This window comes from Meleagris gallopavo, chromosome 19, assembly GCF_000146605.3.
Source record: "Meleagris gallopavo isolate NT-WF06-2002-E0010 breed Aviagen turkey brand Nicholas breeding stock chromosome 19, Turkey_5.1, whole genome shotgun sequence".
In the NCBI taxonomy this organism is placed as follows: Eukaryota; Metazoa; Chordata; class Aves; order Galliformes; family Phasianidae; genus Meleagris; species Meleagris gallopavo.
Window position 1 is genome coordinate 6,949,925 of NC_015029.2, and position 27,589 is coordinate 6,977,513.

The 27,589-nt window shown below is 50.0% G+C and overlaps 1 protein-coding gene across 3 annotated transcripts in view; it reads right to left on the reverse strand.

Annotated features, from left to right (window-relative positions):
- The window catches only part of VAV2 (vav guanine nucleotide exchange factor 2), a 100,274-nt gene extending 72,691 nt beyond the window's left edge, over positions 1–27,583 (reverse strand). For all 3 annotated transcript variants that reach the window (XM_010720981.1, XM_010720980.1, XM_019621497.2), the window contains exons 1-2: positions 27,230–27,583; positions 5,063–5,179 (exon numbers count right to left, since the gene is read on the reverse strand). In XM_010720981.1, the coding sequence (XP_010719283.1) occupies positions 5,063–5,179; positions 27,230–27,433 (321 nt within the window). In that variant the 5' untranslated portion in view covers positions 27,434–27,583. The remainder of the gene's footprint in view (positions 1–5,062; positions 5,180–27,229) is intronic.
- Between the last annotated feature and the right edge of the window lie 6 nt (positions 27,584–27,589).

Here is a 27,589-nt window from a genome sequence, read left to right on the forward strand (position 1 = left end):
CCTTTTTTTCCTCAAATCTGTTCCATAGGGAGAGGATGCAGAGCTACCCCAGCTTGGTGGCATTTGGTCGTATCAGTGCTTTCAGGCTGAGAGTTTCGCTTCTGGCGCGTTCTGCCTACACAGGGTTACACCCACACGTTAATCTGTTTCAAGAAATGTTAATTATTCTTTGTAACTGAAGCGTTTGGCCTTGAGACAGCCTCACTATCAGATGCTGCAGCTCCAAGAGCTTAGGAAACATAGGGAAGATTTTAATAAAGAAACAGCAGAGCCCTGGATCATCATGGAATAAGAACCTCCTTTTATCCCAGGACTGCTTCCAATGACACGACCCGGGCTGGATTTCCTTCCTTTTGCCAATGCACACAGAACAGCTGAGCTCAAGTGATGCCAGATGCACCAACGGAGCGCTGAGTATAGAAGGACTCACTTTGCCTGGGGACATCTCTCAGTCACGATGATCTTCACCAAGTCATTAAGTCACAAATGCCTGACGACATAATAAAGGAAAAACATCTTGCAGGGGTCAAATGCAACCAGACATTTTTTAAACAATAGGAGAACCCTTTGTGGAGGCAGAGACGTGGATGTCTTACTGCTCAAAGGTTTTCCAAAGTAAAAACCATCATTTTCACCCCAATCTTGTCTAATATGACTGCAAGGAGAGCTCAGCCAAGTGAAGGAACTAAAGGAAAATCAATTCCATACACATTAGGAATATGCATTTATCCATGTCCTGATCGATACCTTGGATTCCTCACTCATTACAACATTCAGCTGCTTTTTGAGAACAGCTCTCCCATGCAGACCATGGGAGTTACGAAAGATCCTGCCATGCTTGTTTGATCTGAAACTTAATACCCCTTAATGTGACCCCTTGGAAAAATACTGGGGAAAGCAGCCAAGAAGTGGGGGTGGGGTGGAGGGTTGGGGGGGGGGGGGTGGGAGGAGGAAAAGCGAAAAAGGTCCGTTTACCGAGAAAGCAAAGCTTCCCAGAACAAACATTTCTGGCTCTTTCGATTCCACCGAAAAGCTGTGCATCTATAAACAGTGCAGATTTGCAAGTAGGGGAGAGAGGAAAGGGAAAAAGCAGAGCTGATTGGTTACTGTGCAGCTAGAAGCTTCTGCTGGGCTGGGTGCCGGAGGGCCACCAGCGGGTGGGGGGGGGCAGAGCCTCTGCTCTCACTCAGCTGGGGACAGGAGGGGACACCACAGGGCACAACACAGCTTGGCTTCCAGCTTCCAGAAGAGAGCTGGGGGAAATTCACAGCAGCTGGAGCTGCAGCTCCAATGGCCAGCATGGCAGCAGGTCTGTGCAGCAGAATGCAGCACCTGGTGCACGCTTGGCTAGCCAACAGAGATCAGCAATTCATTTGCCCCTATTTGCTATAGGGAAGTTCAGCATCAGGGTTTCCTGTGCGCGATTTTAGTGCTTGAGTCAAAAACATCTGTGGGACGCACTGCACCTGCTGTGAGCCAGCCTGTAACCCAAGGAGCAGCCTACAACCCCTGAGTCCTGCAGCAGCTCCCTGAACCATCCCTGCACTGCTCAGCTCTGAGCTCCGTGCGCTCTGACCATGGGCAAAGCACCACCCACCCCAAAACAGACCCACAGAACCAACTCATCCTCTCCCAGCTGTTTTTTCCATCCCAGCATCCAAGCTGATGCAGAGTTAAGCATGCAGCAGCACACACATCTCCATGTACTCTTTGCAGGCTGGTTACTCTGCTGCTCCCATGGGAGCTTAAAAGAAATACACACACCCTTCTTTTGGGGAATGCTGCTCTCATCTCATCCTACCCCACTGCACACGTCATATATTGCGACTTACACAGCAATCAGCAGTTGAGCCTCCATAGAATCCCTCTCTGGACACACACCCAAGCCCCACGGTGCAGCCACTGAGTGGCTGAGATGGTGCAGAGGGTGCAAAAAGGTGAGCACTGTGCTGCTGTCCCTCCCCATGGGGCAGCTGTATGAACGCAGGACATGGGGTGCAGCTTCATTCCAAGCAGTCCAAGAACTTCTGAAGAAAAGTGATGACAAATTAAACACACATCAGGAAAGCAGAGAGAAGTGGGAGACTAATAAACAGCACACTCTGTGGGTTTATGAATATTTGAACTATATTTCTCCAAAAAAAAAAAAAAAGGTACATTACTGCAAGTTATTGAAAATGAGTAACTCCATTTAATGAACCTTGCTGCTATCATGCTGACTAATAGAGTGATAAAGAGTTTAATCCATATTTATGTACATTTTATCTCATCGTAGTCGGTGCCAATAAATTAGCAAGTCCAATAAGAGTTGTGTTTTATATCATTGCTGCTATTAAATGTGCATGAAGTGCAGCGCAGCACCATGCTGTACACGAGCACTGAGGCTTTATTTCATTTCATTTCTCTTCCAGGAGCCGGGCTGTGTTAGCAGGGGCTGGGCACAGCACCCGTGCAATGCCAGACCCTCATTTCAGACATAGCTGTGCCACCTCGTCCTGCAGTCAAAGCAACCATAGAGCAGTTTCACCCATGCAGTTTCATACATCCTATTGTGGATGACGGTTTCTGAGCTCCTTTCAAGGAAAAAGGATTCAAACCCAAGCAGAGCTGCGATACAACTTGTAGAAAACAACACATTCTTTTAAACAATTTGGTCTCTTAAGGCGTCTACAAACTGGAAATGTGGGCAGTCAGCACTGCAGGTCACTTTTGGCAATCTGTGCTGTGAAGCACAGCCCTCCCCTTGCGACAGAGGGCTTGCCAAACAACTGGACATCAGCAAAATATTGGCTGTGAGCAGCTATTGGCTCTTCAGCTCCCTGGGGTAACTGGGAAACACTGCAGCCCCGATTACAAGAACCATGACACATCCATTCCGCAGAAGCCCGCACTTGCCAATTACCCAACATCCCACGAAGGCTGAGACGGATCTTTTCAGGCCCGTGGGGATTTGGGCTGGAGCAGCCCACATGGCCAGCGATCCCATTTCTCCAGCTGTTCTCCTGCTGGCAGCAAGGAAGCAGCGACTTCCTGAGCTTAAAGCCCAGAGAGGGATGAGAGTCCCCATCGCCACATTCTGTTTGGTAATCATGCTTCAGCAAGTCCGAGTGCTGTCGGTGACTGCTGTCTAAACCAGCCTTCAGGTCTGGAGGAGAGAAATAATTGCTTTCAAGCCCTCAGAAAGGAACCACCCAGCACTGCTCCCTATGTAATTCAACAGTCCTTAATTCCTACGCACCGCTCCGAAAGTCTCTAATACAGCCAAAGCGTCTCACAGGCCAAAACGCACTACTGGTATAAGTAATGAATGGCTTGGGGGAGGATTTTTTGTGTGTGAAGTCTGCCCTTGGCCAGTGGGAACGTGAATTGAAGGCTCTTTCTGCTCACAGGACTGCGGCTCAAAGCGGAAAGGCGCTGCGGTCAGCTGCAGATTTTTCCCTGTTTATTTGCTTTGCCGCTGTTGAACACAGATCTGAGGATCGAGTGGGAATGAAAGGTGGCAAAGACAATGGGGACATTCTGAGAGGGACTCAGGGCAGCTGACATCCCACCGAACTCATGAAGCCACAGCAGGAAGAGATTTCAGCGTGCAGAACCTGTGCCTCGCAAACCACGTGAGGTTGTTTGAAGATGATAAGGCGCATTAAAGTGAGCACGATCCCAGGCACCAAGCACACTTGGGTCTCTCTGAAGTTTGTGGTAAGTTTTTTTCCTTTCCAAAGCCTCTTAAAAAAACCAACAAAAACGACACTGTTACGGGTTAAAAGCAAACAGCACATCGTCTCCTTCCCCTGCTACAGACCAAAGGCTGCAAAGTCCTCAATGACCTCTGAAAAGTAAACAGGAGGAGTGAGGAGAAGCTAAACCAGGACACAAAGGAAACAAAGCTGCGCTCAGCTGACACGTTCCAGGGGTTGCATCCCACCAGGCTCTGCTAGTGGGCTCCTATGGTGACGTGAAGCAGCACAGAACGAGAGAAACGTGACAATAAAGCAGCGTTTTAATTAGCGGCGCTTCTTTCCCCAGCCCAAAAGGTTCCCTCTGTGCATTCCTATTCCCAGAGCAACAAGAGCTGCCTCGTATTTCATAAATTAAAAAACTCATAAAACAAGCCCCTGTGATTGCACATTCCAGATAATGGTCCAGAAATAAATTAGGCAATAAATATCAAATAATACATCCCCATCAGCAGTGAAAATCTACGCTTTGGATAATCGGAGGAGAAGATGCCTTCAAGCAGCTTATGCCTGGCAGCTCCAAGGAGGTAAAACAATAGAGAGCTTTAATAAATCTTTTCACACCTTTTCCACTGCAGAATATAGCAGTTGTCCCATGTAATAGCTTCCCTGAGCTCCAAACCGTCAGAGTAACAGTGCACTCCTGATGCCCTTACATGTCAGAAGCAAAGGGAGCAGAACAACAGGCTCTTATCAGAACAACGTAGGATGTTCCTCCCTCACAGCTGGGGCTCCTACAGCACTCCGTGCTGCCCATCAGCTGCAGCACAACACCAGGATGCGCTCAGTCCCCACTGTCTGGGTGACACAGCACCAACAGAGCCAGCACCCAGTGGGGTTAACGAGGAGGGGAACCCTCCACATGAATTTTTCACAGACATTTTGCCTTGGCATGAAACTTTCTGACCACTTCAGAAACTCCCCGCCCCCCATCCCAGAGCTGACAATGATTTCGGTATGGCTGTGCTGCTTGTGGCAGAGGCAGCAGCTGGGGTGGACAGTGCATGATTTGCACACACACACCTGGGGAAAAAACCTGAAGCACATCCCCCCCAAAAAAGCCATCTCCCATGGACTTACAGCCTGATCCCAGAGGCTCTGCAATCTGAACAAAGCTCGAGTGCTTGCCCCCCTAATTCACTAATACACAGCAGAATCAGCCCCCTAATATTCAAGCTACCACAAGCCAGATGCATGGGTTAAGGCACAGAATTTGCTCAGAAAAATCACAAAGCCTTCCCACATTCACAACACCGTGGCACAAACGTGCAGAGCTGCAGCAGCACTCAGCCCTCCCACCCGTCCCCCAGGCGCTGTGTTCTTACCTTGCCGAAGTCCCGCACATCAAACAGGTCGAAGGGGTCGAACAGATCGCTGTTTCTTAACCCAAACTTGTCGTGACACACTTTTAGGAAGGTTCGGATGTTCTTCAAGCAGAGGAACTGAGGGAAAGGAAAATATAAAAGGGAGAAAAAAAATAAGTGAGACGGGCACAGATTTGAACGGAGATTTCCCCCAGCTAAATTCTTGTGTGAGACAAGTTAATAGGAACCTGGGGACTTGCACTGAAAAACGCTGCGTTGGTTTATTTGTTGTTCCTGGAGAAGTTGGTTCCTGGTGCCCTGATAGGACTTCTGTGTTCTCAGCTGCACACCAGAAACAAACACCCTTTTGAAAAACAACTTTTACAGTTCAAACATAAGGTAACACTGTGGAAAGGCTGGAAAACTCAAGCCAGAATGTTTCCCTTTCAAGCCTTAACCTAAATATAAATTACAGCTGAGGGGCTACAGAAGCCCAGCGCTGAGCTTTTAACCATTTCCAACACGCTCCTGCTGGCAGCTCCCTGCACAAGTTGTACTCATTACATCTGTAAGCACAACTGCAGCACGTCGGCATCGCTGCCATTAGGATGATGCTTCAGGTCGCTGGCGATGGATTTGCAGGACCACCTCATTCCCAACACACGGATTCACCCACACCCCATCACTTTCCTCCCCTTCAGTCCCTCCACGTGAAGCTGAGCTCCCAGCACAGCCATCACATTAGCGCTCTCATTAGACAAACAAGCACCAGAGGCAGAAACTGAAAACAATTCTGTTTTTCTGGGGCATTCCTCTATTTCACATAAATGCTGTCGTAAATATAACCTGTCTAGACAGAGAGAGTTTTTGGAACCGCTTTACAACTTCTTGCTGATACGGGTTATGAAACAACTTTGTCTTTTGGGTGCCTGCAGGAATTCACATCTTGTGCACGCCGGTTGCTTGCAGCAGGCCTATGACTGCTCTCACATGACAGCCTCATTGATTTCAGATTTCAAAGCACGTGTTTATTTTAAATCCTTTTCAGCCTCCAGTTCTGAACGTGACTGGCACAGGTTACAGCCACAGCTGCACACAGCAAAGGGGCATTTCTCAGCAGAGCATTCCCTGCAGGTCCCAGGGCTTGGGGAGAAGGGATGGCTGAAGGGCTCACTTCAGATTGACTTGCACAGCATTGGTGTCCAGCTGAGCCGGAGGTGAAGGATGTGAGATCCTGAACCTTCCACATAATGCATTTTTGATTCCATGAAAAGCTCCAGCTTCACAACGCCTCCTTTCTGAGAGACTGCATGTCCAAGGCAATGAAATGCCTCATCCTGACCATTTCCAACAGCATGCCAGCACACCATGGCAGGGCTCCCAACCCTGGGTTGTCCCTGCTAAGGAAGGACAGAACCAAATACTTTTTCCAGCATGGGCTGTGTCCAAGTGTCTTTGCTCACCCAATTCCAACCTGCAAGCCATCAGGCCACCAGCTGCTGAGTTAGCAGGAGAAAAACACCGTGTGCACACAGCCAGCCACTGAGCTCACACAGTGACAAGCATCGAGGAAGAGATGACAAGCATCACGGAAAAGCCCCATCATCTGTTTAAAGACACACTGCAAAGGCCCAACAACGGGAGCAAGAAACATCTGGAGACACAAAATACCCTGAATCGCTACTGAGGGTGGTAATGAGCAGCAACCACAGCCCCCGAGCCATGCTGGCTGCAGAAGGGCCCCCAACACCTGCACACACTCAGTTTCAGAACAGATTTGCTTATTTTTCAGCACACCGCATTGCAGAGAGGTAAACAAACTGCCACCAGCCCTGCAGAAACTCAGCGAGTGCAATCTCAGCATCACATCATGGGATGACAGCAGCCCTGTGCATAGAAGTTCCTCAGCAGCTTCTGGGATGAAGCCTGTGAACACTGCAGCGTCTGCTCAGCAACCAAACAGCCCAGGGTGGGATTTAGAAGATGCTCGTCAGCAGACCCCAATTCCTACATTTGGGCTGGTGCAAACCTAGTGAAAGGCTTGGGATCCTTGAGAGAAACCAAATGATAGAATTTAGGGAAAGGAAAAAGTGGGGCAGGTGGTTCGTTGGGGTGGGATGATGGGAAAGCTCACAGCTTTTCAGGGCTGGTCTCTTTGGGAAGCAGTGATTGCAGGGCTGGGTTAGTGCTCTGGAGCCACGTACAATAACTCTGGGTGAGTGGGCACAGAGCCACGCTGCTGAACCTCATCCAAAGCCGTGGGCTTTAAGTGGACCCTGCAGCATGCAAGGAATGCTGCAGCTTTACTGTTGTAGATAACCTATGACGAATGACGAAAGTGACTTTCTTTAGCACTTCCTGACTGTGATGTCAGATTTCCTCTTATCTGGCTTCCAACACAGCCCAAACACACCAGGAGAAAAGAAAGCCCTCAACGGGGAGCTGTGAGCATCTGCTTATCACAGCCGTCACAAACGGAAAGGAAAAAGCTCTCATTGAGAAAATATGGAATTTGCAATCACTGGTGAAACTGGTATGCAGCAGTCTAAACCCCTTAAGAAAACAAAAGGCTGACTTGGAATCATGCTGAGTTCCCCACGTGCTACTTTAACACTTGGAGGGGTAACAGGAGTGACAAAGCCCAGATAAGAGCCACGCAGGTGCTTGCACAAACAGGCCTGCAGCCAGCTGAAGCACAGAGCTGTTGACATTCCCTTTGCTTGTTTCAAAGTCAGGAGCAGTGAGAAAGTCTAAGAGCATCCAAGCACCCATCAGGATCCACAGGGCTGGAGCTACCAGAACCCTGCATTGAACACCGCTCATTAAACTATGACCTTTACCTCCTTATCTCTCCAAATATCTCTGCCTGGTCTAGCTCTCCTCCACATAAAGGCTTTACCAGTGAATTTTGGGAGCAGTAATTAAAGCCACAAGCACAATGGAAGCTCATGTCCCGCTCCAAACAGCAGCCCTGCACCTTCTGCAGCTCTGGTGCTCCCCTGCTCCATCCCATTGTCTCTAGCAGAAAGCAGCAGCTGCAGAAGTGATACAAAAGCATCTCTGCAGAAAATCTCCCCTCCCATTCATATTTGGATTCAAGTCGCAGCTCATCAATTACTTTAGATGGACAGATTAAATTTCAGGTTGTTGGACAGCAGATTTATCTACTGAGAAGTGGAGAACAAAATTATTTTTCAAACAATTTAGTGCTGTTATTTCTTCCCATTTCAGAGCCTCTCAGACTGGGCAAATTCCACTTAGCAAGACTGATTAATGAGTCCGAAACACCGATAAGCACTGACCTCACCACAGCTTGTCTCCTCACCACCACCTACAAGCCCTTATTAACTCTAGGAGAGCACCTGAGGGATAGCAATCATCTCCTCTAGAAAAACAACAATTGCTGGTCACTGGGAAGAGCAGGAGAAGCGAGCCAAGGTGCTCCCCAGCAAGGAGCATCAGCTCTCAAGATGTCACTGAAGTCTCATCCTCCAGGGACAGCACGCAATCATTAGGAGCACCTGCTTTGAGCAGGAGGAACCCGATACAGCCCTTGCCCTGCTTTGTGCCTGCTGCTCTCCTTGCTCCTGCACAGGTACAGTGAGCAAAGAGCACTGGGCAGCTGTGGGAACTGCTGCTGTTCACCACGTGTGGGGTTTCAGAGAGGTCTCTCTGAGAACAATACAGAGGTTTTTGGAATTGGATGCCCAAATATGCATAACATTGTAAAATCAATTTAAAACAAACAAACAAAAAGCAATAGTGGGAGGTCCCAGAGTAACCTATTAAATTCACCAAAGTCACAAAGCTCGCAAGTACTGCTGGAAGTCATTCCTGAGCCAGAGTTGGCAGGAACATTAAGCAAAGCCCCTGGGTTCCCTACAAAGCAGCAATTACCGAAACAAGGAGGGACTGAGGGCAAGCACCGCCGAGGTGCTGATGTTCTGAGGACGTGGGAAGAATGAAACGCAGCGTAGCATCAACTGATTAAATCCACATTGCTCAGAGATGCAGAAGAAATGCCCCAATGTGCATATAGAGAAAACGTGGGGGAAAGTCCCTGTGTAGGCCAAGCCAGCGCTGTAAGAGCTGCAGAAGCCCAACCTGTTGCATCCTATGGGGGTTCTGCTGACCCCAAACCCTTGGGGGCTGCTGCAGGCTGGGCCAGCAGGCTCACTTCACCCACTACGTGCGTTCCTTCAGAGAAAAGTGAGAAATGAAATTGAAAAATCCAGAACAAAACCCCCATCAGGTGTCTGATGAAGACCAAGACGACAGCGCAGGGCGGGAGGAGGGAACGGGGTAATTCCTTGTGGTTTAGGGTAGGGGAATGAAAACACAACCCTTACGTCCTAAGGGGCCACATTCTGACGGCATCCATGACCTTCCCTGAGCTTGGAGGGAAGCTGAGCCATCCCTGGCAGCAGGGCCAGGAAGGTTTGCTGTGAGCGTGGCGGGGAGCCGGCAGGGCCGCGCTGCCAATGTGATGCACAGGGGCTGTAAATGGGCGGAAGGAAGCTGTGACTTCCCAAAGAAAGCAGCCGGCCGCAGCCGGGGACAGCATTTCCCCTCTTTGTGAAGTCCTCCCGGGTCTGCAGGCAAAGCTCCCAAGGGGAAAACCAGCAGAGCAGAGGGAAGGGAAAGGCTTCACCCAACTGCCCCAGCCTTTCTATCAGAGGTGTTTGCAGATCTGCTTTTCTCAGCCCACACAGCCCCAGGGCTGCCAAAACCCATCGAATGCAACAAGTGCAGCCGGGGTGCAAACACACACCACGCTGAAAGCTTGGCACTGAGGATTTGGAAAACCTTACTTCAGTTCTCCATGCTGATTATACTTCAGAGATGGATCTTGTAGGATGTCTTTAAGGAAGAAATCTGCACAGGAATAAGCACAAGCTCTGGGAAAAGCAGATGGGCCTGATCCTTTCTGAAGGCGTAAGTCTTCACCAGCTCTGAGAGAGGGAAATTCTGGGTGAGGGACAGCACCGCTTTGAGGAACCTGCCACATTCTTAGTGTTAGGAAAGTGAGGGAAGCAGCTCTGCTTGCTAAATAAAAAAGAGAATTTGCATCCCTACTCATCCTGGAAAAACCTGGGCTGGCAGATGCCCTTGGGTTATCCCAAATCAGCACTTGGTCACATGAAAACCCCTCCCTGGCTGCTTTTGTGCTGCATGGCAGGACCAGCCTGGACAGCAGCAGCGTGACACACTGGGACAGACCTGCATCGTTATCCACATCCCTTAGAGAACAAACACAAAGAGGCTTCTTTCAGCCTCACCCACACAAGGCAGGGTTAGAGCAGCACGGGGCTGTCTCTGAGGCACATTAGCAGCACACTGCCAAATCCTGGCTTGGACTGAGCGAGACACAAGGTCTGAGGCTGCAGGGGCTCGGAGGCACTGCTCCATCTGCCCATGTCTGTCACCCTTAGCAGAGTCCCCTGCTGCACTCATTAAGCCCAGCTCATTTCTCCTTTTGCTGGAAGAGGCACAGCTCCATCGGGGAGGTCGGTTCCAGGAATAAATAGGAACCGTTCGGCTTTTGCTCTTGACACGAAGTCCTAAGCTCCCGTTTGTCTCACCAGGGCTCATGCTTCATCATGCATGAAACATAACCATAGGTAAAAAAAATAAATTAAAAAATAAATAAATAAATAATTATTGTAGCTGATCAAGAAATCAGACGCCTTCCCACGCACTGAGCTTGCAGCAAAGAAAATTCAAAACATTCTGGCCAGCAGCTTTAGGACAGGGCTTGTCTCAACCATGACAATCAAATTGTAACGCAGAATCCAGCTGCTGTTAAAGAAAACGGGTAATTACGTAACTGTATATAGGGTTACACCAGAATGATATGCTTACACAGAACTTTCCAAGCAGTCATTGTTTTTCTGCTCTTTGGGATGGGTGAGGAATTGGGCCGTGATGAACTCTTGACAGGACAGAGATGAGAACAGCTCTGGTATGCCCTGAGAGGAGCAACGGCAGCCAAGTGGGAAAATCAGCCCTTGTCACGTCAAGCACTGGGGCCAGAGCTGTGAGAGGGAACCCCGGGCAGGAGCTGCGAGTCTGGGCTGGCTCACAAAACACGCAGAAAACCTTTATTCTGTTGAAAACCAAGAATAGAGAAGCTTTGACTTCAGAAACATACCACAGAGTAGGAGCTGCGTTAGATGCCTGTAATACCTGACTGCAACATCATTTATGCTATGCAGACTACTGTGAAATAACAACCAAATCTGCATATTGAATTCAAGACCTTTGTATCAATTTTATGAGTCCCATCTGAGCCCAATCCTACATGCCCACTGCTATCTTGGCCCACCCTTAGCTGACAGTGCAGCCATTTGGGGCAGGCCTGCTCCCAGCCCGAGGCACACATCTGTCTCGCTGCAGATGCTGCATGCTTTTGGTTTTAAGCCCCCTAGGAAATCTTATTTCAAAAGCTCTGATATCAGACGAGTGGCATGCAATCTTTCAACATTCAGCAGACTTTTCTGGCAAGAGCTTGTACGAGCTGCCACTGCGTTATTCAAGCATCATTTCTCCACGCAGGCGTGATTTGGGGTGATCCGTTTCCAATTAGATTTGCTTCCCCTTCACAAAGTCTCAGAAATTACAACCAACTGTGCTGTTTTCCTCCCTGCAAGAAGTGCCGGGTTACCTGCCAGGAGTCAGAGGTGCTGAACAAACCCATCTCCCAGTGCATTCACCCCACTGAGCCAAAGCAGCACAGCACACACAGGGAAAGTGCGATTGAAAGGCAAGAACACAGCCATGAGAAATATTTATAACACTGCATTTGTTACAGCTTTTACCTTTTAAATTGCTGATGGAGGGCATAATGGCCTGGAACAATTGCAAAATTCTGTCATTTCTATACAAGTGTCAGCAAGAAATCTTAGAAATTGGATATGCAGCAAAGGCTGTTTTGGATACCTCCGGGATGGCAATGCTGGGAGGCTGAAAGGCTTTAATGGATCATGATTTGTCCAGTCTTGCTGCTGCCTGACAAGATCCAGAGACCACGGTTCAGCATCAACATCAGTGCTGAAGCACAGGAAGCTCTGGTTTGTCCTGGCAGAATAGAAGAGAGCTTGCTGGGCTTTGCCCAAGCCCTCATTTACCTGTGTGTCCTTGCTGAAATCAGGCTGCCAGTCCCCTGGTTGCCAGTGGGCTCAGTGAGAAACTGCTCCTAAATGACACACTGGGGACTGGGGTGGCATTATTGGAAGCAGACAACAAACAGTCCAAAAACTCAGCTTAATGACACCAGGTAATGATGCTGAAAGATATCCCCCAGCTTCTTCTTCAACAAGTAATTAAAACCAGAGCCCTACTCTTCACATTGCAGATGGCTGATGCAGACCTACATATGAGATTAGGCTGTATCGTGCAAGATTAAGCTCACAATGTGCTTTTAATGGGCCTCTGGATGTTTCTCTGATCGTGGTGGCACATGGGAGCTGCACACAGCAGCCAGAGCACCTCTGGCTTCACACGTTCTGCTGCTGTTTGCTTGAGGCTCAACTTTTGCTTTGGACACTCACCAGACACGCAGCCTACTGCATTACATTCATCTTTAAGAACAGGAGGGGAGACCCAGGGGATGTCAGCCTCACCTCAGACCCGCAGCGTGCCCCACTGACATCTCTTCTGTAAAGACCAGAAAGTAAATCAGGAGCAGGCAGCACGCATTTAGCACAGCAAGCTTTGCCTGTGCAACTCAATTGCTTTCTATAAAGCAACAAACATCAAGACAGATGTGGCTTGGAGCAGTGATGCAATCAATGTGCTTTGCCTTCACGGAGGTCTCTGCCACACCTCCCTCTGTACAAGGAACCATAGCCACGTGTCCGTTGGCCACATCCAGTAAAACAGGGCAAACTGCTGACAAAGTGCCCGAATCACAGTGTGCAGGGACAGTGGGAAAGGAGAGCGACCAGCTGGGATGAAGGCCCTGCATTTCAGCTCCTCCTCCCTGCAGAGAGGGTCAAAAAACGTTCAATGTTAGAAAGAAGAGTTCCAAGTCTTAAAACACAGCTCAAAGTCTTAAAACACAGCTCAGTTCTCAGAACTGCTCAGGCATCAGCAGAAGCCTTCCATGAGCCTTCAATCTGAGCAGGCATGAGATTCAGCCCCCACTTGGCTCTCTCCTCATGGCTCCAAATCCATTTCTCTATATGAGGGAAAGGAAAACCATCCACAAATGCAGGCGTTAGCACTGTTTCTCTTAGTGCACAAAGCACACTTTGTGATTTGCATTCAGGGTATCAGTTCCTCTCCCCTTCAACACTGCAAGGAAATTAATTAACCGAATAGCAACGGTAAGTCTCATAAAGCTTGGGAGGCCCAGACAGGAAGCCTGAAGGTTAAAAATCACATTTAATACAGATGCGAGGTACAAATCAGGATGAACTTCAACCCGGGAAGGATGGGGAGCCCACTGGCATCGCTGTGATGATGGGTTGTGGAGGTTCTTATTTAAGACGCTGGGCTTTGTGCACTGCTATCCCAATGAATTTGGACACTCCAGTGTGTCTGTCCTTTTTCTAATTCGCTTTTCATTGCAAGAGTGAAAGGTTTGAAGTTTAACTACTCTGAGCTAAGCTAAAGGCCCCTAAATCCACCAAACCCAAGGACTCAGAGACCCCATATCTGTGATTTGACCCCCCACTGACCACTCACACGAGGCTTTTTCCAGGGAAGGAGAGGACAAGTGCCACTAAAGCCCAGTTTTACAGCTTCTCAGTTACCCCAGTTTGCACCACGGGAAGAAAACACGCTACTAAAAAGAAAAAAAAAAAAAGAGACAGAGCAATCACTTTCCATTTCCAGTTATTTTTGCAAAGTGGGATTTAATGAGAGACTCCGGCCAAAATTAATGCTGCGCTGTGAAGTTTCCCAAAGTGTGAAACGATTCAGTGCCAAAACGAACTGAAGGCATCCTTATGCAACGGCTGAGTGCTGAAAGTTTCAAAGGCGTGTTTGTGTCGGGCGTCAGCCATCACAGCACATGCTCCAGGCATGGAGCTGGGCACGTCCCCATCCATGACCTTTCATCCAGGGGAGTCCTAAAATGAAAGAAACAGTGGGGAGCTTTGTGCCCAACCCAACGTGTTCTGTGCGTGAGGAAAATGGGCTACAAAAGGTAAAACATCGGAAAAGCTGCTAAAAAAGGTGATCCTCAGCTTGACCAGCAATGAGAACAGAGCCCACAGATTATGGGAAATAAGGCTGTAGATATTTCTATTATTCATTATATTAATACATTTGGGATGTAACAAGATCAACACAACTTTCTAATCTGATACCTGTCTTGCTCTTTCCAGCCTGTAACACTTGCCTGTCTGCTGCATTAGCACAACAGTATTCAGTGCTGGCATCAACAAGGCTAGAGATGGGTTTAGAAACCTCACCTACGTTTAAAAAAGGGATCTGAGGGATGCAGAAATCCAGCACCTTGCAATCAGCCCAGCAGATGCCCTGCCCTGATTATTAATCCTGTGTGGAAACAGAGAGGTGAAGTTCATAGAATGGCCTGGATTGAAAAGGATCACAATGATCATCTAGTTTCAACCCCCCTGCCATGCGCAGGGTTGCCAACCATGAGAAGACCAGGCTGCCCAGAGCTCTGCTCTTCTCGCTTAAAGTCTCCAATGTTTTTGGCCAAACAGCTTAAAGCTTTGTCTTAGCACACAAGGTGAGTCCTCGTTTGGGTACGGTGGATGCTCAGACCAGGTGATCCTGCTGGTCTTTCCCAACCCCACCGATACTATGGCAACACGTGCTATCAAGGATGTATCATAGCCTATTACAAAGAAACTGTTTAAACATTTCAGCAGAAATGCAGACACTTGGGGTGCTTCAATTTACACTCACTTAAGAAAAGAAAAAAGTTAACTGGAATTTGTGAGCTGGGAAAGCCAGCTATGCTCAGAAGCCGCCTCTCCCCACCCCTGCATGGACCTGGTGCACTCACACGCAGGTGCTCCACTAGGACAAGCATTTCCCCTGAAAGCAGAATTTAATGATGTATTTACCAGCCAGACAGCAACAGTTACACCAGACAGCACACACGAGCACAGCTCACTCTCCTAATTGGAATATCTAAAATAAACTCTGTAGAAGGGCATAATTGCATCTGCAGAGCAGAGAGCGTTAGGGAAGGGTTCGTTTTGCTGTGCTGGTCTAATTAATTTGGTACGAGTGGAGAAGGGAGATGAGACCCTGGGGACTTGTTGGGCCGGACTGCTAATGCTTCAGCAGAAGGGCAGGGAAGTGGGGAGCAGCATCTGAGCCCAGCACAGCCATTAACCCTCGCTCCTCCCAGAGCCATCCACCCCACTTCACAGCACTGGAAACGGGCAGGACGCAGGACAATACTCAGAGCTTCAAATGGGAGCGGGTCAATAGGCAGCAGCCCTAAAAAAAACACAAAAAGCCCAGTGACCTGCAAATTAAAGTTATTTTATTGACATGGCTAAGTGTCAACACGCAGTTAAATGCAGCCTTGTCCGTTTTGGACAGCAACCCTCTGCTATTTTCCTAGAGCCACCCAATATGAACTCATTTCCACTATTTAAGCTGCATACAACTAATGAAAAGTTATCTTCTGCTTTAAATTAATCCTCTTAGCAACTGCTTCCATAAACACACCGAGAACTCAACCAGACCGTGCATAGGCAGAGCAAACGTTACAGGAGAAGGGATCTGCTGCTCAGGGGCTATGCTCGTGCAGAAGATGTCACGATTTGCCTCCAAATTGGCTGCACGCTGAGCTGTGACACCAGCCTCACCCTATATACACTTCACCTCCAAGCCCTCCTTTTTCACAGCACAAGAAAAGCGTACTGATTTGTGTGATGCACTGGAACTGGTTGCCCAGGGAGGCTGTGGATGCCCCATTCCTGGAGGCATTCAAGGCCAGGCTGGATGTGGCTCTGGGCAGCCTGGGCTGCTGGTTGGAGACCCTGCACACAGCAGGGGGTTGGAACTGGATGATCGCTGTGGTCTTTTTCAACCCAGGCCATTCTAAGATTTTATGATAAAACGCACTGAGCTCTGCATCAACCCCGAGCAGAAGTCATTAGGAGTGCTGAGCAGCCAACGTGATGCTTTTTTAGATTTTCTGCAGCAAACATTAAGACAGGTCCAGCTCCTGTTAAAATCACTACAGCACACATTAGGCTGAGCTGTTAGGAATAAATCGCTCCTCCGCACACTGCAATTGAGACTTTGCAGAATTGGAGACTACAGAGTATTTTACATGGCCATAAACACCACGGGAAATAAAGCATCTCTCTGAGGTGCAGCTTCCAATGCAAAAAGCTCTTATTCAAAGCAGCACTTCCTTGAGCTCCAGAGAGGAGCGGCTCTCCAACTGCTGATGTCTTTTAGGGAGGGGAGAATAAAGAACATTCCACACAAAGTCATCATGGCTTCTGGCTGCATTCAAGAAGCAAAACCCTTTATTAATAAAGAAAAACTAGCACTACGAAGATCATTTCCCCCCTCAGGACTCAAGGAGTGAGCAGCGTCTGGTTGATGGAGATCTGGAGGCTTCACGGAGGGGAAGAAACCCCTCAGAGGGTAATGCAGTTTTAGCTTTCCCAGGAACAGAAGGGCCTTCAAAGAGCCCTTCCATCTTCAGCTTTGGGACTTCTGTTTTTGGACGCATGCACCCAAATGGACCACCCTACACAGCCTGCAGATCCCAAACACTACAAGCAAACAGCGACAACTGTGATCACCCGCTCTTTTTTAGAGCACTTGCAAGCATCTAGCAGAACCAAGTCATTCCTATTGCTATTTCTGCTTTTATTTACAGACAGGAGGGGAAGAAAATTGGCAAAGGAAAGCTGCCGTTCACAGCAGGAACAGCGCAACCACAACAGCCAGAGGAGCCAAGGAGAAAAGTAAAGGATGTACACATCCCCTACATCCTTCCTACCCGAGTCTGAGGGCACTATAAGGACTTCAGCAGAGCTCAGACCCCGGAACAGAGCACTGTGTGCCACTGAGGATGCTCACAGCACCAGGCAGGGCTCACACAGCCCTAGCAAAGTGCTGCAAGCAAGAAGAAGCTCCACGTGTATTCTCCAGCATAACAAAGCCCGATGCTCTGACAGAGACAAACCCAAGCAGTGATTAATGTTACCTCCAGCACAAAGACAAGTTAAACACCCCTTTGTGCAGAGACACCTGCAGGGAGCTCCTCCCGCACGGCACCAGAGGAGCTGTACAAATAACAGTGCTGAGCAGCTGTACGACAGGTTTGTACAGAGCAACAACACTACCAGCACCTCATCTTTATCTTAAGGGATCTTCACATCCTGCACTGTCATTAGAGAACTGCCTGGGAAGAAGTCAAGGTGGATTCGAGCAGTTCCTCCTTTCCCACTTGGCAAAGCACAGCTTTCCTCCTAAGCAATAACACCGTTCACCTCTCCAGCTTTATTTTGGTGGATCCCCATGCTGAAGGCAGTTCCCCACCTCCACCCTTCAGGTTATCTCACAAGGAAGGGGGGATGCAGAACACCACCCACTCGTTGTTCGCTAATATTCTGCTTTATACATTTTAAACCTTGCTTATTTTAACTTTGCTTTCAAGTTTATGAGACTTCAGAGAGCACTTCAATCGCGTTTCTACGCATTTCCCCAAAGCAGAGATGGCAACACCTGTTTGTTTGTCTTCCCTTAAGGAAGAATTAAATCTTCGCATCACAAAACTTCAGGATCCGGGTCTTCTGGAAATAGACCAGAGAAATAAAGTCACAGAAATGGGGTTTAATGGCCTGCATGGAGCCAGTCCTCAATGCAAAGTTATTGGCAGAGAGCAGCACCAAGGCACACGGCACCATAGGAGCTTCAGAGGTGCCAGAAGGACTCCTGGTTTTGGCTGAAGCACCAGAACGTGGGGCACTTCAATTTAGAATTTCCATCAGAAGCCCATATCGTGGCATTGTCCTTCTCCACTGCAAAGGAGCAGATTCTGCTCATGCTGCCAAAACCACCAGGAAACATGAAAATGCAATGAGGCATCATCTTCCATCAAGAAATTTCCGTTTTTTTTTTTCCTATAGAGATTCTCTCCCACCCTGGCAGCTGTATGCTAATTTCCCCTCAGCACTGCTTTATTATCACTCAGAACAGATGTTGCAGCCGCTCCAAAACGCAGAGGTGACAAAACCCATTAACCCAGCCCAGCAGCCAGGCTGGGCAGCGAGCAGCTGTGATGGGGAGGGGCTCAACCCCATCCCACTCCTCCACCAAACACCAACAACGGATCGGGACCAAAAACCCACCGGCAGGAACACCCACAGATGTCACCATGGATGGATGCAACGCCTTTCATCAATTTGGCTCAGAACTCAAAGAAATCAGCTTTACAACTTGGGCCCAAACACGGACACACTGACTTGTTGAGTGGGTGCCCAGCTTTGGGCACGTGCAGATGAAGTCCCTTCCACTGCAGCCCCGAAAGGTTTAGCTTTCCCCACGGAATTGATTTCCCCCGTGCAACTTCTGGAGTAATTAGTGCCAGAATCTGTTTATGACCTTTGCATAAATTGTTCTTTTCTGAAGGGAAAACTGTGAAACACGTTAGCAAATATAATTAAAGAGGGAAAGCGGGGGTGGGGGGAGCACAAAGATCTGGAATTAAATCTGTCTAATTAGAAATGCTTATTGTGACAACCTGGCTAAGGAAAACCCTCTCAAGCAGACACCACAGCTCCATTAAAGCTTCCTCGTAATGCGTTAGGAGATTATCAGGCTGCCCAGACAAGGGGAACCACCTCTAACCTTTGTCACTCATAAGAAAAGCATTGAGGCGTTCCCCAGTGTGGACAAAGCTCTGTGATGTGCACCCACACATGATGAGGCTGCAAAACCTTACAAAGAGCAGAGCACAGCCTCCCTACAACCCCAGCGGCCTTTCCCAGCCTTATCACAGCCTCATCTCTCCTCCTTCACGGCCTTTGACCACAGTTGCTGCTCATGCTGCAAGAAACGTGCTTTACTATCAGGTGATGAGAATGTTTAACCGCTCTCAGACCAAGTTCCCATCAGGGAGATGCCGACTGGATGATGCACAGAGGTGCCATGCAAAGCGCTGGGAAGCAGTGCTGATGGAGTCCGTTAATTACACAGCAATACGCAGTATTGCACACAAAATCTGCATGACACACAGTATTTGCACAGATGCAGGGCACGCTCTTGGGCCTCCAATTCCCAATCAGGAGATGACCCATGCAGAGAGATACGGGGGTGAATCACGGGGATGATAAGCAGGGCCAGCTGCTGCATGGCCGCTCCCCTGGGAGCGGCACCTCCTGGCACCCAGTGCTGTGACCCAACAAACCTCAGTGCAATGCCCACATTTCACGTCCTGCAACCTAACATGGGAAAATCCTCTTGGAGGAGCCCCACTGCACATCCAGCCCTCCTCCGGGTGCTCCCTGCTGCCAGCACCCGGGCCAGAGCTGAGCAGAACAAGCAAAGAATGGTGCAAGGAAAGCCCTGCTCCTCCCCGGCAGCCCCAAAGAACAGCTCAAAGCTCTGCAGCACGGATAGAGAAGTGGAAGCTGGGCTATAAAATCAAAGCCCCTCAAAGCAACATCCTGGGTTTACTATAGATTTTATTTTATTTGCTGTTGAAAGTCACAATTCTCCCACAGGTCTCCAAGATGAAAGATGTTTGTTTTGCTCCTCCTGAGGCTCACCAGCAGCTTTCTTGAAAGATCACCCATGTGCAGAAGTGCTTCCCAAAGCACGCTGGGTCTCAGTGGGCACACAAGGCTGCCCCAGATATCAGACACATTGCCTGTCCTGGGGAACCACCAGGCTGCGTGTGTGGGTTTGAGACACACTTGCTCTCCACAAATACATAACAAAATATAAACATATAGCTACATTCACACGTATCTCCCCCACTCATGTTACTTCTGCCAGAGATGAACCCTGCCTTGGAAACCCTGTAAGGCAGACCTATACCCTTACACGAATGCAGTCGCTCCTGCACACACTCCACATATCTGATAAACTCAACACAAACAAACTGCCTTTCCTAGAAAGCAAACCAGCCTCTAAAGCATGTCTCAGATCAAAGCAGACTGCTGATGCTCAGTGAGGGCACTGCCTGACCCTGCACAGCACTGCAGTGGGGTTTCCCAGAGCGACTGCGCAGCATCCCCCATCTGTGAGCCCCAGAGCAAAGCTGATGCGTGCTCAAGGCTCGGGCATTTTTTTTTCCCCTCCCGTGGGGCCAAATGCTTTTGTCATGCACATGAAGTCGAGCAGATTTCACAGACAATTCTGTGTTTGCAGCACAAACACAAATCACTCCTCCTGCTCCTCCCCTTCTCGGTCTGCTCTGCTCCCTGCCCACTCCCTTTCAAATACCAGATGTTCCATTTAGCAGTAAGCTACTATAAAACACAGCAAAAGATATGAATGCTATAAAAAGGCCAATTTACTCCCCCCTCCATCAGCACTGAAGCACAGGGCTTGAAGAGAAAGAGCAAATTTCCTCTAGAGGAACTTTTTCACCTCCCCCATTCATCAAGGCAGAGCTGGCAGCGTGAGCTGAGGTGTGAATCCCCCCCACCCCACAGACACCACCCCGCTGTCATCGCATCCTGCACAGCTGTCAACATCTGCATCACTGCACCAGGTTCAGCCCCAGGTCAGCTGTCAGCACGGGTTCACGCTGCTCCCAACGCAGGCATACAGGGCACCGCACAACCAGAGGTGCTCCCCAGGTCCGACAGACCTGGCAAATTCAATCCTGAGATGTCAAGTGGTGTCACAGCAAATAAAGGCTGATTTCCAAGCGGGTCTCTACCGCAGGCAACGCTCTGCTCCATCACACCACCCATGAGCCTGAGTCGAAGAGCGAGTCAGGATATGAGTCAGGCTGGTGGCTTTCCAAGGAGGCGAAGGAGGACCTTCCAGCTGGATGCTGGCTGCCCAGACAGGGCAGTCCCCCGACTTAGGAAACAACAACAAGAGCAGATCCTGCGTTATCTCCTGCCACCCGAGCGACACCGCTGCGCGGAAGGAAGACAATGGGAAGGCTGCAGCCTTTGTTTGGTGACAGAAAGGCTTCCAGCCATTCCAGCCATCACATCGGGCACTTCGGGAAGGGAATGACCCTGGACAATAAGGATGTAACAAGATGTGCTCTGCAGGGCTTTTTAGACCAGCCCAGGAATCTCGGTGGCTGACACAGCACTCTGCGGCGACTTCTGCTAAGGATCTGCAAAGCAACCTGACCCATCTGCACCCAGATTTGTCCAGTGTCTTTGATGAGTCATTCAGAATTTTGCTAGAGCACAGTCACCTTCTGACACAAGGAAATAAGAAAGAAAAGGCTCAGATGTTTCACTTATCTTAAGGGCTTCACAGGGATAAACCCAAACGGTTACACCCCAGATAAACCTTCCCGCTAACAAGGAGACCCATCAGGCTGCACTCAGCCAAAATAGTCTGGATTCACATCCCCAGGAGGAACATCAGCAGAATATTCATAGAACATAACCAGAAACAGGAAAGGTGCCTGCAGCAGCTTAACTCCTCAACAGCCCCACACCCAACAGCAAAAAATCACAGCTCTAGGGAGAGGTTTTGCTACCCACACAAAGCGCCTGCGCTCACAGGGCTCAGCAGCTGCAGGGCCACTGATAAACCCAAGCTACACGAAACTCGTCCCCACCTCCCAACCCCAACAGCAACTGCTGCAGCAGCAAAGCTTTGCTGCACACACAGCTCCGTGCTCCGCTGGCTGCTTTGGCAGAGCTCTGCTCGGCCCCTTGCAGAGCTCACAGAGGGCGGAGGACAAATGCGGCTGCTCCTTGGGTTGCATCGTTGGATGGAACACAACACTGAGCTGCAACCAAAGAAAACAGGAGGGGAGAGGGAGGGAAAAAAAAGTGTAAAAAGTCATTTTTATTAGAAACTGTGCTTTTCCAGGCTGTCCTGTTCTTGATAGGGGAATGCAACACTGGGAAAAGTCACAGTGGGTTTGAAAGTTGTGAAAACTCATTTTTATTAGCAGTTGCCCTGAGATAGAAAGCAAGCCTTTCCCACTCCTTAGAAAAGCAACTTCAGAGGGAACACAGTTTTGGATAAAGCAGAATCCTGGGGTGCAGAGTACAGGTGCACAGGGTGGGATCTGAACAGGGAAGCTGTGCTCACCGCTGTGCTTTCAGCTTGCTTCAGGTGAAGGATGCAACTGAGGGCAAAGCCAGCATGAGGGAGGAAGAAAGCAGTCACAAAGCTCTAGAAAGGTGCATCCATGCTCAAAATAACTAACTAACAATGAAAACAGAGCTGCGGGATCAGCATAGTTTGAGAGAATCCTTAGGGAGGGCTCAGCTCAGAGGAATTGGAGTGGAGAAGTACGGCAGCACGAGGACTCCAACCCTGTGCTGAGAAGAGGGCTCTGTCTCTTTAAGAATGGACAAAGCAGCAGATCAACAATTTGCCCTGGGGTCAGTCTGAAGCAACATTTCTGTCCCAGCCAAGAGCTGGGCTCCGTCTGGCTGCGGAGGAGCAGAAGGAAGCATTGGGTCTGCAGGGCCCAGGAGGTGATGCTCAGCCCCCAGGGCTGCACAGCCATTCCTCTCAGCACAGTGCAACCCTGGTGCACATCTGGCCTGGTCCAGCAAAAGCTTCACATCCTGCAGCCTAATCTCTCGCTCAACACTTGGACCAGAACTTGTAGAAGAGCAGTTTATCTCCTGCAGGAACCAAGCACCAAGATGTCTGTTGCCTGCCGGTACCCCAGCCCAATGGGACACCAGCAAGGATGCACAAATGAAGCAATTTTTACAGCTCGTCAGCCTGCTTTTGAGAGAAAGGGCAGCTTCCAAGCTTGGTCCCAAATGGAAGAGTGACAGAACAGCCTGGGCTTCGGGCTTCGTGTTTTTCGAGGCAACTATTCACAAGATTGCTCCTGCACTGTATTGAAGGCAGGTATTTAACTCTCATCTATCATTCAACAGGGGAAAAAAACATCCTCGCTGCTTTTAATGCTCCTTGGCACAGCCTGCAGGATCCATCCAACACCTTCAGTCACCTCCTGCCCCAGCAGAGCACACAGGAGCCTTCAGCCTCGGGTCACATCATACCTCATCACCTCAGCCAGCACAGAAAGAGGGCACTGCCTCCACCTCCAGCAAGCTTTCAGGGTGCTCTCTAACGTTTGCTCCCAGTGATGCTGTAGGAAGATGGGAAGGAAAACTGCAGCGGGTTCCTATTTGCAAGGCGCTCCCGAGTTCGGCCCCACAAAACAGAGCACCTTTTTTCCCCCCTTTGTAAAGCTCAGCACATCCGAACGGGAAGTCAGTGAGACACAGTAAACAGTGATCTGTAATGAGGCCATTTTTTATAGCTGCTTTTGGAACAGAACTCGACTTCAAGAAGCAGAGAGTAAATAAAAAGCAAGGGGACCTGAGCGGGGTAAATTGGAGCTGCTACAGAGCAGCAGAGAGATGGAGCAGGAGGTGAGAGGGGTCAGCCTCCCCCTGCCTAGGAAATCAGCATCTGGGAGCACAGATACACTGTCCTATAGGGGAACTGCTCTCCTTTATGCAGGAAAGGTGATACGTTCCCAGCCCACCAGGCTGGGTTCTGTCTGTGCCAAGGTGCTGGGTACAGCCTCAGAGCCAGGCCGTGCTCAAACCACCACCTGCCAGCTCCTGTAACACTGCATTCAAGTTAGCTGCTGTCAGGACTCGTTGAAGCAATTATAGCCATCATAGTTACAAAGCCTCCAAGTGGCACTGAAGTCCCAAAGCCTCGTGAGTAATTGCTGCACAACATACGCCAGCGCTCTCCCATCTTCCTCGTACCTGGGGGAGGCATTTGGAACAAACCACCTGCTCCCAGTGTCACAGCAAATGACTGCCTACATCACCAGTAAGTGGGACTCTGATCCCAAATTATTCCCATCTTTCAGAGGACCGGCAGCCTTGCAGCTCAAGCAGGTGTGCAGCATCACACAGCACTGCTGTACGACGCAGCAGCTGAGGCACGGGGCCAATTATATTTGCTGCATCTCCGTCTCGGGAGCCCTAATAAGGCACTCCAGGCACTGCAGACCGAGATGGATTATCCACAAAGAGATGTCAATATGCAACAAATAAAAACCCTTAATGAGCTGACCACTGCTGTCAAGCTGACGTCTGTGCACACAGATGCACCCATCAGACGTGTGGTTGCTTAATTTCGAGTATCCAGGAGATAGAATCACTAAGGTTGGACGAGATCTCTGCAGTCCTCAAGCCCAACCCATCCCATTGCTCATGTCCCTCAGTGCCACATCCACAGCCTTCTCATGGAGGATTAGTTTTATCCAAGGCAAATGCAAATTAAAAAAAATAAAAATAAAAATCAATCTGCAATCTCCCCTGAACAGCCTCATATATAAAATAAACAGCCTCACCATGCTGAACGCAAGCAGAAAGTCGTTCCATTTGTATTTGGCCCGAGACTTAACCAAATGATGATTCAAAGCTAATTATTGATGGAAATCTCGAGCTCACAGCTCTCCATCTCACAAAGAGAGCACAGGGCAGAGAACAGCTGCGCCAAACCATGACAGGCAATGGGGAGAGCAGCAGGGTGCTGGGCATGGCTTTGTGTAGGCGCAGGGAGGGCAGGCTGGAGGGTGCTGCACCCACCCACATTCAGGTATCAAAATGCCTCGCACCACTCTCAGCCAGCTGGCAAAACTGCTTAAATTGCCCCAAAATCCAATCACTGTAATCGACGTGGTGATCAATAAGGGCACGCACTGCAGCCCCACTCCCACCTCTCCAGAAACAGCCTCCACAAGCAATTAGCAGAAATGAAGTTTTACTCCAGGCTCAGCAGCAGCAGCCTCACATCTGCCAACTCTCAGAACAGAGCGGGGTTTTAAGGCTTCTTCCTGCTTATTATGTCTCCATAGAGGTTCAGCAACTTTGAGCAGGCAAGCAAACAGGGTCACCCTGTCCTGACAAGCATCACCAGGGAAATCCTTCCTCTGGGATCCAGCAGTAAAAAAAGCAAACTTGAGGTCACAGCCTCTTTGGGTTTAGCAAATAAATGAATTAAAGAAACACAACCTGGTGCCACAGAGTAAGGAACTGCAGCAGCATGGAGCAGGAGCTCAACGAGGAGGAGACACCAGGTCACCCCTCTGCAGCACAGTGGGACCCCTGCAGCATCACCCACTGCAGAGCTGAACCTGTGCTCCGGCTGCAAGCAAAACCAAACCAGCAGGGATGGGGGAAGGAAAGAAAACACACGACAGTGTCTGGATCTTTGCTGAGATGGGATTTCACCTCTGGCCTTTGAAGTGGTGCTCACCTCAGGCAAAAAGCTGTTTCTCCTTACGCACCTGCACAGCCCCATTTGATTCACTCAGAAGGAGATGACAGAGCATTGCTGGGTGTTTCAAGTCTGGCACACGTGCCTCGTCCCCTGGCACTTCAGATAAATGAAGGAGACTCTCTGCACAAGGCAGGCAGCTAGTGACCCAGCCCAGCCTGTCAGCCTGAACACACATTTAGCATCCAAAACCACCTCTGAAGTTTGAACACACTCCGTCTCGCACATCCCAGCCCGTGTCTGAACGCATCACCGCTCTTTGACAAAAATCCACACCTCCCTCAGGCTCAGCTCAGCCCATCCTCCCCCTAAAGCCAACGAAGCACCGGGGTATTGCAGGCAAAAAGCAACGGAGGACAGCAGGGCTGTGAGCTCCCACCTCCACAGAGCAGCTCCTGCCCCTCAGAGGCAGCAGGAGCTCCTTCCTAAACTGCTGCTGGGACCTTCCCCAGATCACAGCTGCCATCCCTAATCCTGATCTTATTTCCCCAAGGGCCAGGATTTAACCCAACCTAGGTTTGCAGGACTACAATATTTCCTTGAAAGAAACAACCCCAGGTTGCACCATTCACGGCGTGTTCTAACAGAGCTCCCCGCACAGCTCCAGCGGGACAGCTTCTATTTGGTCACAACACAGAAGGCAGTTTGCTCAGTTTACAGCCTGGAGAACCAAAGGGAAACCCCCAGCATTGCTGCAGCCCAGGAAGAGGCATCATTTCGTGGTATTCACACTCAGCATCAGGCCTGAGCAGCTCCCAGGTGAGCCGTCCTTGGGCACGCAGTTCCCCAACCGCACGCAGCTCCGTGCTGCTGGGAAGAGAGGGCAGGACAGCCCCAAAGCAACCACAGAACTCCAGCACAACAAGGGAGAGGCACTTGTGGCCTCGCAGCGTGCTTGCACAGCACAGAGCACAACTCAAGATCACGTTATACATTAGCTTTCAATACTTAGATAAGCAGAATCTCACGTGCCCTCGCAAGTAGGCAATTCCCCCTCCCTGCTCGCCGAAGGATCCTCAGCACAGGGGATTGAGGCTGCATGGTTTGCTGTTTGCAATCGATTTCGTTTCCCGATTCCCATGCAAATACCGCCCAGCTCGACATGCAAAAACACAAACGGAGCATCTGAAGCCGAAACAACCAGAGCCGATTTGAGGTTCGTCTCCATCATAACAGTCAAAAACTCGAAACAATTTCAAGGAATGGAATCCTAAAGCTTTACAGTTCCCGTACCTCCGAGTCAGGGGTAGGAGCTGGGCAGGGGGACGGCGAGAAATGGGAATAGAGATGGGGACAGCAGGGAACGCAGCGAGAAATGGGAACCCGGATGGGAACACCGCCGGCCCCGGTGCGGGAAGGGGCAGCGGGACGGCACTGCGGGGCACCGGGATGTGGGGAGGAGCGCGGCTGTTATTTTTCATTTTCCTGGGGAAACTTTTGCTCTCAAGGTCAGTTTCCTCCCAGGGCAACACTGGAGACCGCCGGCTCCTCCAGCGCATCAAAGCCGAATTAATGGCTCGTTAAGAGCCCGGAAAGTAATCACGCAGCCCTCAGCTCTGTTAGTTGCTTTTGTTTCCGGATGATGTAAATACGGGGGAGAAGTTTCCTTCTTTCCCGGGGACGGAACCCCCAGCCCCCACCCCCAGCCCGTTCCCGTGGTCCCCCCGCAGACGCCGAGCCCAGCGGTGCGGGAGCGGAGGAGGCGATGCAGACATCGGCACAAACTCGCCCCATCCACGCGTGCCACGAAGTTTTGCGCGAACACCACAAAGAGCCCCACGGAACCCCGACTCCCTCCTCCCTTCCTACCTGGGACATCTGGGGCCTGAAGTTGATGTCCTTAAGATCGATGGAGCCGGGGGAGAGGTTGTGCAGCAGTTGGCACAGCAGCACCCCGTCCCGCAGCGCCTGCGCCAGGTCGAAGACCACCGCCGAGGGCCAAACCACGCGGTGGTTGGGGGGCAAAACTTTGCAGTCGATCAACCACCGCCCGCACTGCCGCCACTCCTCCATGGCCGCGGCCCCGCTCTCGCTCTCGGCCTTCCTCCTTCTTCCTCCTCCTCCTCCTCGCTGCTCAGCGAGGGGCTGCTCCGCTCCGAGCCGCCGCGCTACGGCTCCGCTCCATGGCCGCCCGCCGTCCGGGGAAGCATCGCATCGCTCCTCCGCGGA